Source organism: Myotis davidii, unplaced genomic scaffold (assembly GCF_000327345.1).
Source record: "Myotis davidii unplaced genomic scaffold, ASM32734v1 scaffold169, whole genome shotgun sequence".
Taxonomy (NCBI): Eukaryota; Metazoa; Chordata; class Mammalia; order Chiroptera; family Vespertilionidae; genus Myotis; species Myotis davidii.
In genome coordinates this window covers 771,749-786,231 of record NW_006383005.1, presented here as the reverse complement: position 1 = coordinate 786,231, position 14,483 = coordinate 771,749, and the positions used below count along the sequence as shown (strand labels likewise).

General features: G+C 53.9%; 1 protein-coding gene across 1 annotated transcript in view; it reads left to right on the top strand.

The window, feature by feature from the left end:
* Window positions 1-468: 468 nt before the first annotated feature.
* SLCO2B1 (solute carrier organic anion transporter family member 2B1) overlaps window positions 469-14,483 on the top strand; it is a 58,679-nt gene continuing 44,664 nt past the window's right edge. Inside the window, exons 1-2 of the mRNA XM_006777918.2 lie at window positions 469-945; window positions 13,914-14,044. Coding sequence (XP_006777981.1) covers window positions 930-945; window positions 13,914-14,044 — 147 coding nt within the window. The 5' untranslated portion in view covers window positions 469-929. The remainder of the gene's footprint in view (window positions 946-13,913; window positions 14,045-14,483) is intronic.

Here is a 14,483-nt window from a genome sequence, read left to right as displayed (position 1 = left end):
ATGAGACTCAGGCCCATCTAGCTCCAAGTCCTCCATCCTCAGCCTCAGTTCAGGAAACTGGAAATTTCATAGTTGTCCTGCTCTTCCTCTCCCCCCCCCCCCCCCCCCCCATTGAGAGGGCCATGCTTTATGGAGCTGCTACTGTGAGTCCCTACCAGGTGGGCTGGCCATTGCAATTCCCAATGGACAGAGTCCCTCCTTGCTCTAAATCCATGGAACTCAGAGAGGAGACGGGAGTTCAGTGAGAGGGAAACAGAGCTTGAGGAGGACAGGGGTTCGGTGAAGGAGGACGGTGGGGAAACAGGCTCTCTATGGGGCTCATGAACAGTAACAGTTCAGTGAGGGGGGCAAGAGCTTAGTGGATCAGGAAGCACAGCGAGAAGACTCAGGACTGAATGACCACAGGGCTTGGGGACACTCCCAGTGGCCCCACCTCTCCACTGCTAACAGAGGAAGAAAAAATATCCAAGGGAAATGCTGAGGCAAGAGGCTGGGAAGAAGCAGGCTGACAGCAGCCTCCTCCCATCAGTGGGGCTGGATCTAAACAAACCCAGCCTCCTACTCCACTGGCCCTGGGCTGCCCCAGGCAGAGATCAGAGGAATTCAGAGAGAGAGACAGAGAGATTGTGAGTTTGTAAGCCAGGGGCTGGAGCAGAGAGAGACAGAAGAAACAAGTGATCAAGGCAGACAGGCACTTGGAGAGTGGGATCAAGTTTGAGCAGGACTTCCTTAGCCCTACCTGGAAAAGGTAGCTGCCTTGTGATCGAAGAAGCATCGGCCGGTGCCTGGAGGCCCCACGTTAGCGCACACCTGCTGTGGCTGGAGACTTGTCTCTGGGAGTCCCTGATAAGAGCTCACTCCCTCGTTCCTGCTAAACTCCAGTCCTGGCATTGAAATAGGGGCTGGAACTGACTGCACCCCACACAGTCATGGGACCCAGGATAGGTAAGTCCGGACAAAGTAAGAAAGGGGTATCAGGAGGGCATATGGGGGCCACATTCTCAATGTGGGGGGGTGCAGCTGTTGAGCCAAAAGGGGTGTATTGGGGCTTGGGTTCCTTACCCAGAGCCCAGTACATGTGAGAGTGTGTGGAATGAATGCGTGAACTGCGGGAGGGGCAGGAAGGGACGCTGTTTACTCAGCTGGAGGCAGGGGGCCTTATGAGACATAGCGACTGTTAACATAAAAACATTCAAACCTGTAAAGAATTTTTGTGAGTTTATTTGAGCCAAACTGTCAACAATTGCCGGGAAGCAGTATCTCAACAGATTGGGATAGCGCTCCAGAGGATGGCAGTTTTTTCATCTATTTTTATATATTGCAATCAAAGGAGGGTACATAGGTAGGTTACATGAAATCCATTGGTGATAGAGAGAGGTGGGAGAAAGCAAAGTGGGGAAACCTCTGGGATTGGATAAAAAGTAAAATGATAGACACATCACATACTTAGGTGGGTACAGGGTAGTTAACAGTCAACAATTAACATGATAACCATAACAATGAAGGAATTTGTGGTATCCTGGTGCCCAGGCACATTAGGTTGTGCCCCAAGGGGTCCAGATACAGGGAAGTCACAAGTTACCCAGACATTTCAAGGATATGTTACCATAGATGCAAAAAGACAGATAGGCTCAGTTAAGGTAAAGGTTGACCTTGTCAGTGAAGATACCCGCCTAGGATGTAACTGCCCACCAGAACTGCTTTTAGTTAAAGTTTAATTTCAGACCATCCTTTGTGGTGACTTTAGGTCTCTGAGTTTGCAAGACCACCATGCAGGCCTTCCCTGAGCCTGTCAGGTCAGCGTGTGGCCCCTTTTGTCCACAGAACCAGCAGGGCAATAGAAAGGCACCCCCACCCCCCGATTCCTTCACCAAGCCCTGTTTCCCCTCTCTGAAGCAGCCAAAGAGAGAGACAAACACAACAGAAAAAAGAGAGAAGTGTAGTCAGAGAAAGAGCAAGTCCAGAGATATGCAGAGTCAGACAAAGGCCAGGACGGGACAGACACAGAGGGAGAAGGCAAAGATTAGCAGGTGTCTGCGGGAGCGTGCAGAGGGACCCAGAAGCATGCAGAGACCAGTCCCAGAGAGAGGGCTGCAGAAGGGATTAGGAGAAGAGATAGTGAGAGAGAGAGAGAGAACCAGAAGGACACAGATACAGGACAGACCTACAGATCTGCAGACAGAGCAACAGAAAGATCAGCACAGCAGAGACTGCAGAGACCTGTGTGCATTGGCTGCCAGGTGGGGAGGAGGCCAGGGGGGAAATGCCTGGACGCCTGGAGAAGCCGAGCTGGGAGTGACTGAAGCGCCATGTGGAGAGGGCGGTGGTTCTGAACCGGCGCTGAACTTTTCTTAGGCCTGGGGAGGAAAGTGAAAGAAACAATCTTTGATCTTCGGACAGGGTGACCCTTGGCGCTAGACCTTGCAGCAATCACCTCTGGCATCCCTCCAGCTGTCGGTCCGCTCCTAACCGTGTCAGCCTCACACCCATTCAGGCAAGGCCGGGCTTGCTCCCTGGAGTGCGGCCGTGAGGACTTTGTGGGCTGGTGAAGGCTTAGTGGCCCAGCAGGCAGACTGGGCTATGTCACAGCCATGGCTTAGGGACTGTGGCAGGCAGGAAGGGTGGGGATGGATACTTCCTCTGGGGGCCTCACAGGAGAGATGACAATGAGGTTTGGAAATGGGCCACTGACAAACCAGTTTCCCAATTGGCCTTGGTGAGCATTGGGACGGGAGAGTTGGCAATCCTATGGGTATGGTAAGAAACTAAACTAGAGACTTTGGCCATTACTGCACCAGCCCCCAGCCCTGCCCTACCTCAACTGTTATTCTGACCCCTGCTAGGCTCCGTTCTGGAATATTCTCTAGCTGCCCCCTAATTCACACATGCACCACCAACACCTATGCCCAGAAAGCAGGAAGCTGGCCCCAGCATCTGCCCACTCTGCCACCAGAAGGCACACCTGGCCTATCTTCCTAAGTCCCAACCTGAGCCATGGCCGGCTTCCCCCAGGCTCTCTTTCTGGTCTGAGAGCACTCTGAGGGATGTGGTGGTGCAGGCAGGGCAGGTACAGAGCCTGCAGCCTGAAAAGAGACCCCGTCTCAGCTCGCAGGAGGGGGAGGGACCAGCTGTCCCAGCCAGAGGCAGAGAGGAGTGGTGGTCAGATGCGGTTGTCAGCAGAGACCCATCACCAGCTCACCACGCGCCCTTAGGCAACAGGTAGAGCTTTCTTGTCTGTGGGGAAGGGCTGGAGGACATGAGCTAAGGCAGGCGTGGGGAACCTTTTTTCTACAAGGACCATTGGGATAATTATAACATCAGTCGTGGGCCATACAAAATGATCAAGTTAAAAAATAGCCTGCTATGTATTTGGTCAAATATTTAATTGATTCACCCTGAATGCCTTGGCAGGGCCAGACCAAATGATTTTGCGGGCCTTCTAGGGCCCAAAGGGCAGGACGTTCCCCACCCCTGACCTAAAGCCTTCTGTGATTCAGAAAAGCCACTGTGCCACCTCTATACCTTTGTTCAGCTTTACCTTCACCTGGAAGCCCCGCCCTCCACCCACATTTCATTCTGGTGAAATTTGCCACTTTCCAATGCCTCCAAACACCAACTCCCCCAGGAAGCCTTTCAGAAAGATCCTCCGCTAGCCGCAGCCTCTCTCCCATGTGCTGTTTGACCCTCTCTTTGTGGGTTCATCCTTCTCTGTTCCGGGTGTTGTTTCTGTTGCTTTCTCCAGCTCTTCTGGGTTCACATGTGAGCCAATCCAGGGCAGATGGTGGGGCAAGAGAAAACACCGGCAGCCCTAGGTTCACACGTCAGCTCTGCAGCACTGGCTTCATGAGAATGCAGTGACAGGCGCTCGCCCCTTTTAACAGGCAAGGAAACAGGTGCTCAGGGAGGGCACATGACTCGCCCAAGGTCACGCTGCAAGCAAGCAGCAGAGTCGGGGCCAGAATCCAGCTTTATCTGATGCCAAAGCCCTTTCCTCTCTGTCAGCGCCCATGCAGTTTCATCCGCCCTTCTGCAGACTCCACACTGGGGAGCCTCCACCTATGTTGGGCACTTCCCCGCTGACTCCAGACAAAGCAAGCTGTTCCCTGGGTGCAAGTGCAGTATGTATGTGGGGAGGAGTTATTTCCTCCCAGGCTGGGCCTTGCCTGCTGAGCCAGATGTCACGCAGCTGTGAACCAAATGGAGAGCTTGCTTGGACCCCACAATCGGGTGCCAGGCACCCAATGTCCAGTCTGCTTCTGTCCCTTTCTGGGACTCACTTGCTCCCCCTGTACAGTGTTGGCCAAGGTGCTCCCTTGCTCCCTTCCTATTCTGAGAAGCTCAGTCTTCTGTCTTTGGAGGGAGCAGTGGAGCTGAGGCCTCTGCTGAGGGCAGGGTCCAGTCTTCCCTTAGTGTTAGGGGCCTTGGCTACCCGTAGGAGGCCTGCCTGGGCCTCAGCCACACCCTAGCAGTGGAGAGGAAGTAAACCTGGCCCCTACCGCCCCCTACCACCCCTCATGGCCTGCAGCCCAGAGCCCTAAGCATCAGTGCTTGAAATTACAAAGAACAACACCCGACTCACCAGACTGGGAGCTCCCGGGGGCTGGGGCCTGATTTGATTCACTCCTAAGGCCCCAGAGCTCAACACAGGCTGGGCAGAGGGAGTACTGGGGAAGGCTCAGTACTAAGCTGTCCTCCGTCCTCTTCATGCTTCCCCTCCCCTCATGGCATTCCTCCCCTCCCTCCAACCTGTTTTGAAAGCCTCCTGAAGACTGGAGATTGGTGATATGGAGTGAGGTGGAGTACAACGGGGATCACTGGGAGTAAAGCACGGAGCGTGATGAGCTGGAAGCAGTGGTTGGAGGCCACAGGACCTGGGCCAGTTGCACTTATCTCTGAGCCTCAGGCTCTGAGTTTTAGGCCTAAGGAGACTGGGCTCAGGGCCCACCTTCCCCGTAAGCCCGCATCACTATGTTTAGGGTCATCTTGGGTCTAGATGGGTAGCTGGGGCCAGAACCGGGAACAGAAAGTCCCAGCACGGGGTCCCTGACCTGGCTTGGAAACCACCAGAAAGTGCTTAGCCCCTTCCCCCACCCTGCATGGATCTCCTTCAAGAAGCAACAGCTGGGAGGCCTGCAACAGCTGGACCTCAAGTAGACTATTGTCCTCCCAGCGGATCACCCAAGGGTCCTGCTAGGAGGAGGAATTTCCCAAAGATGACAGCCAAGACCTATGCCTTTAAGTCTTCCTCCTCCCTGCCAAGCCCTGTCACTCGGGGGGTGGGGGTGGGGGGACCTGGAGCACTCAGGGCCCCCACAGAGCCCCCACCCTACCCTGGGGTCCCCCTACAGCTCCCCCACCCCCACTCTATTTTCTCCCTCATTCAGTTTACCTCAATTCAACAATCATGATTTTAAGGTGGGCCAGGTCTTGAAAGATGAGAAGCGGTTTGCCCAGGAGGAAGGCACTCCAGGATGAGTAAGAGCATGTGCAAGTGCTGAGGGGTGGAAAAATCCACAAGGGATCTGGGGACTGGCAAGCACCCCGTGGGGCCAGAGAATGTTTACTGGGGGTGAGGAGACGAGACAGAGTGGCGCCCACTGGCCTTGACCTCCTTGAGGCGGAGGCTTCTGTACTCAGGCTTCGGCAGACGGCGTGGGAGGAGGAGCGGCTGACATTGGTTGAAGACTACAGTGTAACCGGCAGGTCACCTTCCTGTGAGACACTTCTCTCACTTCCAGAGAAGGAAACTGAGGCTGAGAGAGGCTAAATAAGCCGCTCAGGGGCACACGGCCACAGTGTGGCAGCACAAATGTTTTAATCCAAAGTCTTTGACCAAGAGGGTTTCAGCAGGGACCTCACGTGGTCCTCCAGGACACAGGGCAGGACAGCCTTTGCTCTGTTGGGTTGATCATTGCCTAACCAGATAAGAGGGGCCAGAAATAATGTAAGGGGGTGATCAGCTCTGCAGCCCAGAGGAAGGGCTGAGGGACCTGGCCCACAAAGGGGGGCTTATGAAGGGAGAGATAGCTGGCCTGGGCTGCAGGAGCGAGGCAGGAAGGCCAGCAGGCCAGGGGAACCCAGGCAATCTAGGCAGTAGGGAGGACCCTGGCTATGATGAGGCTCCCTCCTTCCACCCCAGCACCTCCCGAGAGAGGTATGTGCCATCGTTATGAGGAATGGATTGACCAATATCTGCTGCTGGGAACAGTTCCCTTTGCAGGCTTGGGCTGTGGGCGTGTTAGTGCTGGAAGCTGGTGGATTTTCCAAAAACATCCTGGCTCCTTAGTGACAATACACCCCTGCCCCCCTCCACCTTTGGCACCTGAACAGAGTTCCAATATGGTTCCTCCTTTTGCTGTGTTCTCCTCAGTTGAGGCACATGATGGGACTCCTCAGGCTCCCTGGGCAGGTTTACCCACCTGTGGCTTCTGCTACCTTTTTTTTCCACACATGCCTCCCAGACTTCCAGAGGTACATCCTCTCATGGGCCCTCCTGAAGCCCATGCTCCTGGATCTCCCCCTGGGTGCCCTGGTGCTACCCCAAACTCACCTTGTCTATGGCTGGACTCACCACCACCCTACAATTCTGGCTCTCAGTGGTGGCACACCCAGACAGAAAGCTGTGCCTCTTCCCTGCCGCCAGGACAACTCAGCCTCTTGCACTCCCCATCGCTGCTTTCCCACCAAGCCCTGTCCATGCCACCTCCCCACTGCTGCATCCACGGACAACTCTCCATGTGCCACTACCTGGTCCAGTTCCTTTACACTCCCTGCCCTGGACCCCACTCCTGCCTTCTCCTTGGTTCTTGTTTGCAGCCTGATTCCTCCACTCTCCCCCCTCAGACATGGAGGTCTTCCTAGGAAGCCCAATCGGACCTCATCACTGGGCTCAGACCAAATCCCAGCCCTGCCGCCTGGCCGTCCAACTGCTCCAGCCTCCCCTCCCAACCCTGACCCCAGCATTCCAGCCTTGCCAGACTCCTTGTTCCCTAAGCAGTCTTTGCATTTTCATACTTCTGCCCTTCTCTCTGATGTTTCTTCCTGTAGGAAACCTTCCAGAACCTTCCAATCTAGGCTAGGGCCTCTACACTGTGGTTCCACAGTCCCAAAACTCCTAGTGTCACATCAGTGAGCACATGTCGTTGTGATTCTGTGTTAGGTGTCTGCCCACGCCCATACCCCTCCTTTTTTTTTACACACACACACACACACACACACTGGAAGCTCCCCAAGGGCAGGGACTGGGTCTGCTTGTCTCTGGGTCCCCTGTGGCCTGATTCGGGAAGCTGTCAGTGTGCGTGGAATGAATTTTCTTTCTCACTCTTAAACCAACAGAGACCAGCTCTGTCCCTGCCATGGTGACTCTGGGCAAGTCATGGCCCTAGTTGGCTCTGTTTCCTCACTCCGCAGAGGGTTAAGCAGGCCCTGGCTTCCTCTCTAGCGGACTCCCCAGGCCCGGTGCTATTGTGGGGTCACAGACAGGGAATCCTCCAGGCAGGTGAAGAGGGTCCAGGAAGCAGACCAGGCAGGCACCCCCAAAGAGGCTCCAGCAGGACAAATCGCCATGTGCAGGCCCAGCAGCTTGGACTAGCGGAGTGTTGCCATATGGGAATGTGGGCCCGTTGTTGCCAGATCTGCTAATCTTCCAAGAAAAGAAAACAAAAATTTGGAGTTTTATGTGAAATTTTCTGATTTTTAAATGCTGGAAACTGACTTAAGAACACTCAACAAGCCAAGCATTGTGCAAGCCCTCCAAAAGTGTCCAGGCGTCCGATGCAGCCCCGGCAGGGCTGCGCATGGCACAACTCTGTAGGGCGTCATTAACCTCAGGATCCACAGCTCACACAGAGGCCGGGCCCTCCCAGTTGTAACCTCTGCCTTATATTTTGTCTCTGCCAGGTCCTTTGATGGTTCTGGCAAAGTGTGAGTGGTGGCGAGTGTTTGGGAGGAACCTTTCCTTCTCCTGCACAAGGAAATGATTAGAAAAAAAAGAAAAGGTCTTAGAATGCAGCTGGTGGGGATGGGGTGGGGAGCGAGGAGAAGAAACAGCAGAGGGAGGAACCCAGAGGGATTGGTGTCGGTCAGGACCAGAAGGAGGTGAGAGAGTAATGCCGGGGCTGAGTCCTGCACAGGAAGGAAACTAGGTTATTCTGAGGCTTAGTGGCCAGACCTGGAAATAGACTCCCTGGTGAGTTGGAGGCAAAGGCTACAACACCGGTGTTTATGAGGCATCCTGTAGTGGATCAAGGACGTTATCCTGTGTGACCGTCACACAGGCTTGAGAAGCAAGGCTATGACTCTAGTTTAGAGGCTCAGAGAGGTTGAATTGCTGGCCCAAGGTCGTACCAGGTCTAAGTGACGCTAGGTCTTGCTCTCTCTGCTGAGGGGCAGGCTGGAACATTCTAGAGAGAAAGTATCATTGTCTTGTTCCTGCTTCATCCAAGACCTCTCCTTCATCCTCAGGCATTTTTCAGGAGATTCCTCCTGAAAGTTCAAATCTGGGCTTTGATTACGAGTCTTAAGCTCCAACCATCCTCAAGCCCCCTGAACTGGGGTCCACGTTTCCCTCTCACCACACCTCTCTCCAGCCCTGCCCTGAGGCCATCAGAAAAGGGTATTGACTGACCAGTGAACTGACTGACTGACTCACTGATTAGGTGAAGAATCAGCTGGTAAATTCCAGCCAGTTTGGCTCAGTGGATAGAGCGTCAGCCTGCGGACTAAAGAGTCCTAGGTTTTATTTCAGTCAAGGGCACATGCCCAGGTGGTGGGCTCAATCCCCGATCAATGATTCTCTCTCATCATTGATGTTTCTATCTCTCTCTCCCTATCCCTTCCTCTGAAATCATACACACACACACACACACACACACACACACACAAAAGAAGAGGAAGAATCAGCTGGTAGAATGACAGACTGTCCCCGGACAGCCACCTTTGGCAATTCGGGAAGCCAGGCCAGAAGAAGAAATGGCTCCATGGGGACTATTTTTGCGTTTGTTCTAAGGGCATTGTTATAGTCACCATCTTGTGGTTGCTGGAGTCAGACAGATCTGGGTTCCAGTCCAGGCTTTTCCATTACCAGCCCAGGGACCCTGGATAAGTCACCTCCCCTCTCTGTGCCTCAGTTTCCTCATCTGCATTATGGAGTCACAGCAGCCCCCTGAAAGGATTGCTAGGAGGATGGGTGAGTGTGCCCAGCTCAGTCTGCCACACAGTGTTGGTAGCTCTTGGGACAAGCTCCCCAATCCAAGCCACTTGCTGTGGAGGGTGAGGGATCCTGACCAGGACTGGCTAAGAATCATGACCCCACAGTGCAGGATGTGTGGGTGGAAACAGCAAGGCAAGAATCTTGGGGACAGAGATTCAAAGAACTTGTGGGTACACACTCTGTTGATGGTTTCCCTTGAAAAGCGGATCGGTTTTTCAGGAAGTTCCTATAATAAGCAATCAAGCCATTTGCTTGGTCTGGCCAGCCAGGGAAGAGTAAGAAGGAAAAATGCTCATAAAAACAGTGGAATATCAAAATCCAGTTAACGTGGACATTGAGGTATGGTTTCGGGCTTTTAGTCCCAGCTGAATGTGGAGTGGAAGTGTCCTGGTGGACCCTGTCTGCACTGGGAAGTGGGGGGAATCATCCCTGCGTTGGGGATGAAGAGGCCAATGGGTGCCGCGTCCAAGGCCATGCGGCAGGATGGCAGCTGGAGGAGTCAAACCTGGGCAGTTGCCTCCTGAGACGGTGAGTGTGCATGGAGGGAAGGGGTCAGGCCCTCGGGTCTTACGGCTGACCGGGGCGAGGATGAGAAGGAGAGACAATCAGAGGTGGAGTTAACGTGGAGGAGTCAGGTGTGCGTGGAAGGGAATGGGATCAGTTGGGCTTGTGGTCTCGTGGGGCTTGAAGTTTACCAGGAGAGGGGAGGGCAGTGGTGCTCACGGGCCAGGCGCCCTAGATGCCTTATCTCCTTGGAGTAGATGCTGTGTCCTCACTCTACAGATGAAGAAATAGGCTCAGAAAAATGGAGGGTCTCACTCAGGCTCACGCAGCAAGTCAGTGGTGGTGGGGAGGTTCAGACCCGGGTCTGAGGACTTGGAAACCGGCCATCTGCCTGGGAGTTGCTCTTGGCGGCTGGAAGGTGATGGAGAAAGCAGACTCCTGAGTCTTTCCAGCAAAGAGCAGGTGGGGAAGGCGGCTCTCCCTCTCAGACAGCTCTCTGAAACCTTGGCCCTGACTACCCGGAAGCAGCTGGTGAGAGGAAAGATAATTCCAGCCCCTGGATGGGGGTAGCTAGAGGCAGACCCTCTGCCTTGTGACCTACCTCCGGAGTCTGACTGAACTGGTAAACAAGGTCTCAGGGCGACTGTCTGACCAGCTTGCCGAGCAGCTGCAGGCAGGTGGCCAAGCGACACCCCAAGTGGACAAGTCTCCTGAAAGGCTAGCCAGACCAGCGACTTGCCAGCAGATGGACATGAGTGGGCCTGTGTGAATGACCAGCCACACAACCCACTGACAGGCACGCAAACCCCTTGCCTGCTAGCTCTGGAGCTGAGGGCTCCAGCTCTTGGAACAATCCTGACTTTCCTAGGGCCCCCAAACTTGTTTGCCTACCTGGAGAGAAAGGGGCTGGGAGTTTTTACTGGGGTCTGGCTCCCTGCTTTTCCCTTCATTCTTACAGGCCACCCTGCCCAGACCAGGTTCATTCCCCCAACTGCCCCTCTCCTGTCAAGCCTGGCCCCTGACAGTCTTCAGGGGGCGGGAAGGGCCCCAAGGATGTCACAGGAGAAGGACACACAGCCCTGGACTCAGGACCCTCCCCCTGAGGGGAGCTCTGATCTCCGTCAGGGAGTTGGACTGTTTGCTGCTGGGCCCTCCGGAGAGGCCTCAGTCCACAGGAAGAGCTCAGAGGGAACAGACAACCTGCCGGACCAGCCCCATTTAGTGGCCAACTGACCACCGAATACACTGACTCATGGTCTCAGAACCCAGGGGGTCGGCAAGTGCTTCCCTCTTCTGCTCAGAGGCTCAGGCTGTGGAACGGGCCACAGGGAGGTGGACGGTTCTGAGCTGGTCCACTGACCTCCTGTCCCTCTCCCTCATCTATCCCTTGGGTTTCTTTCAGAGCTGGGCCTCCAGGTCAGTGACTTCTGCCTGCCCAGCCTCGGCTCCAGCCCATCACCTGGCTGGCCTGGCCCCTTGGCACTTGCTGTCTTCCAGGTGCCTGGCTAGGTTTGCTTGGGCTGGTGCACTGTGCTTCTTCCCCTCATCAAACCTGTACAAGGAGCATTGAGCGATGGTGAGATTAACACCTGAGCTGGAGTCCCTGCACCAGTGTCACCCAGCAGAGCTAGTTACCGCTGAGCGTCGGTGCCCTCCTCAGAAGCAGAGACAATGAAAGCACCAAAGGCACTGATTGTGGAGGCACTGATTGTGGAGGCACTGATTGTGCAGGAGCAGGGAGAGCATGTGGCGCAGCCCCTGCACTAGTGGCTCACTGGTCTCTGCTGGTGAGAGCCCTGGGGCTTGGAAATGGCCCCGTAATGTCCTCTGGGAGAGTTTGTTAGGAGCCCTTCAGCGAGCTTTGCATTTTCCCTCGCTGCCCTTCACTAAGCCAACCCCTCATCTCCTCCCTGTCAGGTGTCACTTTTGTTTCAATATCTCCTGTTTCCTCTGAGTGTTGATGCCCCAAGAAGGCACTCCTCCCCAGCCACACACACTTTCATTTCCTCCGTCAAGCGCCTCTAGCTATTTGAATGGACAATTCTCCAGAGAAGATGCACAGACGGCCAGCAAGCACATGAAAAGATGCTCAACATCAGTAGCCCTTGGGGAAATGCAAATCAAAACCACATGAGATATCACTTCACACCCACAAGGATGCTATCATCAAAAAGACAGCTAATAATAAGTACTGACAAGAATGCGGAGAAATTGAAGTCATCATACACTGTTGGCAGGATGAAATGGTGCAGCCACTCGGGAAAACAGTTTAATATTTCCTCAGAAAGTTAAACATAGAGTTACCATATGACCCAGGAATCCCACTCCTGACTGTATATATACTCAGGAGAACTGAAAACAAAATTCTAAGTAAAAATCTGTACATGAATGTTCAGAGTACCTAAAACAATTCAGATGTCCATCAACAGATGACTGAATAAACAAAATGTGATCTGGGCATACAATGGAATATTATTCAGCTATCAAAAGGAATGAAGTACTGATGTATGCTATAACATGCAAGAACCTCGAAAGCTGTGCTAAGTGAAAGAAGCCAATCACAAAAGACCACGTAGTATATTATTTCATGGATATGAATGTATATGAAATACTTGGAATAGGCAAACCCAGAGAGTCAGAAATTAGATTAGTGGTTGCCAGGAGCTGGAGGATGGAGAAATGGGGAGTGACTGCTAATGGGTATGGGATTTCTTAGTGGGGTGATGGAAACCCCTCTGGAATTAGTGGTGATGGTATCTAACTTTCTGACGATACTAAAGACCACTGAATTGTGTACTTTAAAGGGCTGTATGTTATGGCATGTGAATTATATCTCAGGCTCCCAGGTTCCTAGTGCGAGGAGCGCAAACCACCCGCTGGGGCGGTTCCCAGCCTCTGGAGCCCCCTCCCCGCGTTTGCCTTCAGGCCTGGCAGAGGTGTCCTCAGATCAGTTTCCAGGCTCCAGAAGGAGCCTGTTGAATGAGAGGAAACGCCTGCAGGTTGAGAAGCAATGAAACAATGGAGGAGGCTCCCGCAGGAAGCGGAGCCCCAGGGGCAGGAAGGCCAAGGAGGCCTGGGCTGCCAGAAGGTACAGGGGGTTTCCATCTAAGTCAGGGGTGGAGTGTCCCAAGGCCGGACTTCTGGTTCCTCGTTGCGATTAAACCTCAGGAGACCCCAGGACAGTGGTTCTCCACCTTGGTTGCACATTAGAATCACCTGGGAATCTTTTTAAAATCCTGATTCCTGGGCCTCATCCTCCGGAAATTCTGTTCCTTTGCCATGGGGTGGGGCCACAACATTAGTAACAAAGAAACAGAATTTCCGGAGGATGCGGCCCAGAAATCAGGATTTTAAAAGGATTCCCAGGTGATTCTAATGTGCAGCCAAGGTTGAGAACCACTGGTCTAGGAGATGCCTCTGAAGGGGTTCCCCTTCCTCTCAAGACAGTAAGTGGGGTATTGACATGATTGCCGTGACTGCCATGGGAGAAAACGGACATGTGTGATGGGGCCTGTGTCCCGTTCTACCGCCTCTCTGCCTCCTGAGTCATCACACCACTTGGGGCCTCAGTTTGGGGAGGCGGGGGGAAGTATGTTAAATAGGATGACCTCTGAGGGCCCTCTCTGTGCCAGTCAACAACATGGGTTGATATATGATTTGGGGATTGGGCTGGTTCGCTCTGTGATGCCATGCAGGGTGCGCTCCTATGGAGGTGTTGGTGTTTATTCCAAACTGCCCCCAGGATAAGTCTTTATGCCCTGACTATGCACCAAGCCAGGCCCCTGCACCTGGCCCCAGACGTCTGATCCTAGAGCCTAGGCCAAGCCAGACAGACACAGACACAGACTCTGCCTCCCAGAGCACCAGTAAGTCACTGCTTAGGCCCCAGGCGGGCTGAGACTGTGCGTCCCCACCACTGGGGCCACGGCTCGAAGGTTGTGTCATGGTGAGCAGCGTCTCCCTAGCAGGCAAGTTTATGCTAGGAATGGAACGAAGGTGTGAAATAGGTGGGCCCAGTCAGGATCTGGCCAAAGCGGGCACATGGAGTATGTACCCTCTAGCACCTGGGACGCAGGAGTCTGAAGGTGCTTTGACTCTCAGATCCTAACCAACCCCTGAAATACCGTGGACTACCCGGGTCAGGGCCATTCTCTGGGATCCCATCTTCACTCTGACCCTCTGGCTGCCTGTCCCACAGGGCCCGTGGGTATGGAGCCCCAGATGCCAGACAAGGACACCAAGGCCATGATGGGCACAGAAGACACACCTGGAGACAAAGCCAGCCCAGACTCTCGGGACTTGCGGCCAAGTGTGTTCCACAGCATCAAGGTACTTCTCAGGGCCTAGCGGCAGCAGGGCCAGCCAAACCTGGCAGAGAAATCTCTGCCACTTACTGGCTGTGTGACACCAAGCAAGTTGCTGCCTTCCTGAGCCTAAGTTTCCTCATCTGTAGAATGGGTGGCTGTGAGAATCAAAGGGATGATCTATGAAAGCACTTAGCTTGGTTTGGGGCACAGGGAAGATGCCCAGCACAAGTTATCCCCTTCCAGAAACGAAAAAGGGGCTGCTCTGTGATGATAGGAGACCAGTTTCTCTACCCTTCATTTCCCTAGAGGGGAAGAGAAGGGCCCCAGGGATCCTGAACCTGTGTGGCACAGGCAGCCTCCATATTCAAGCACCCCCTGGTACCTACAGGGTGCCAGGCCCTGTGCCAAGTGCTGTCTCCACATGATCTCATTTAGTTCTCACAGAAACACTGGGATGGAGT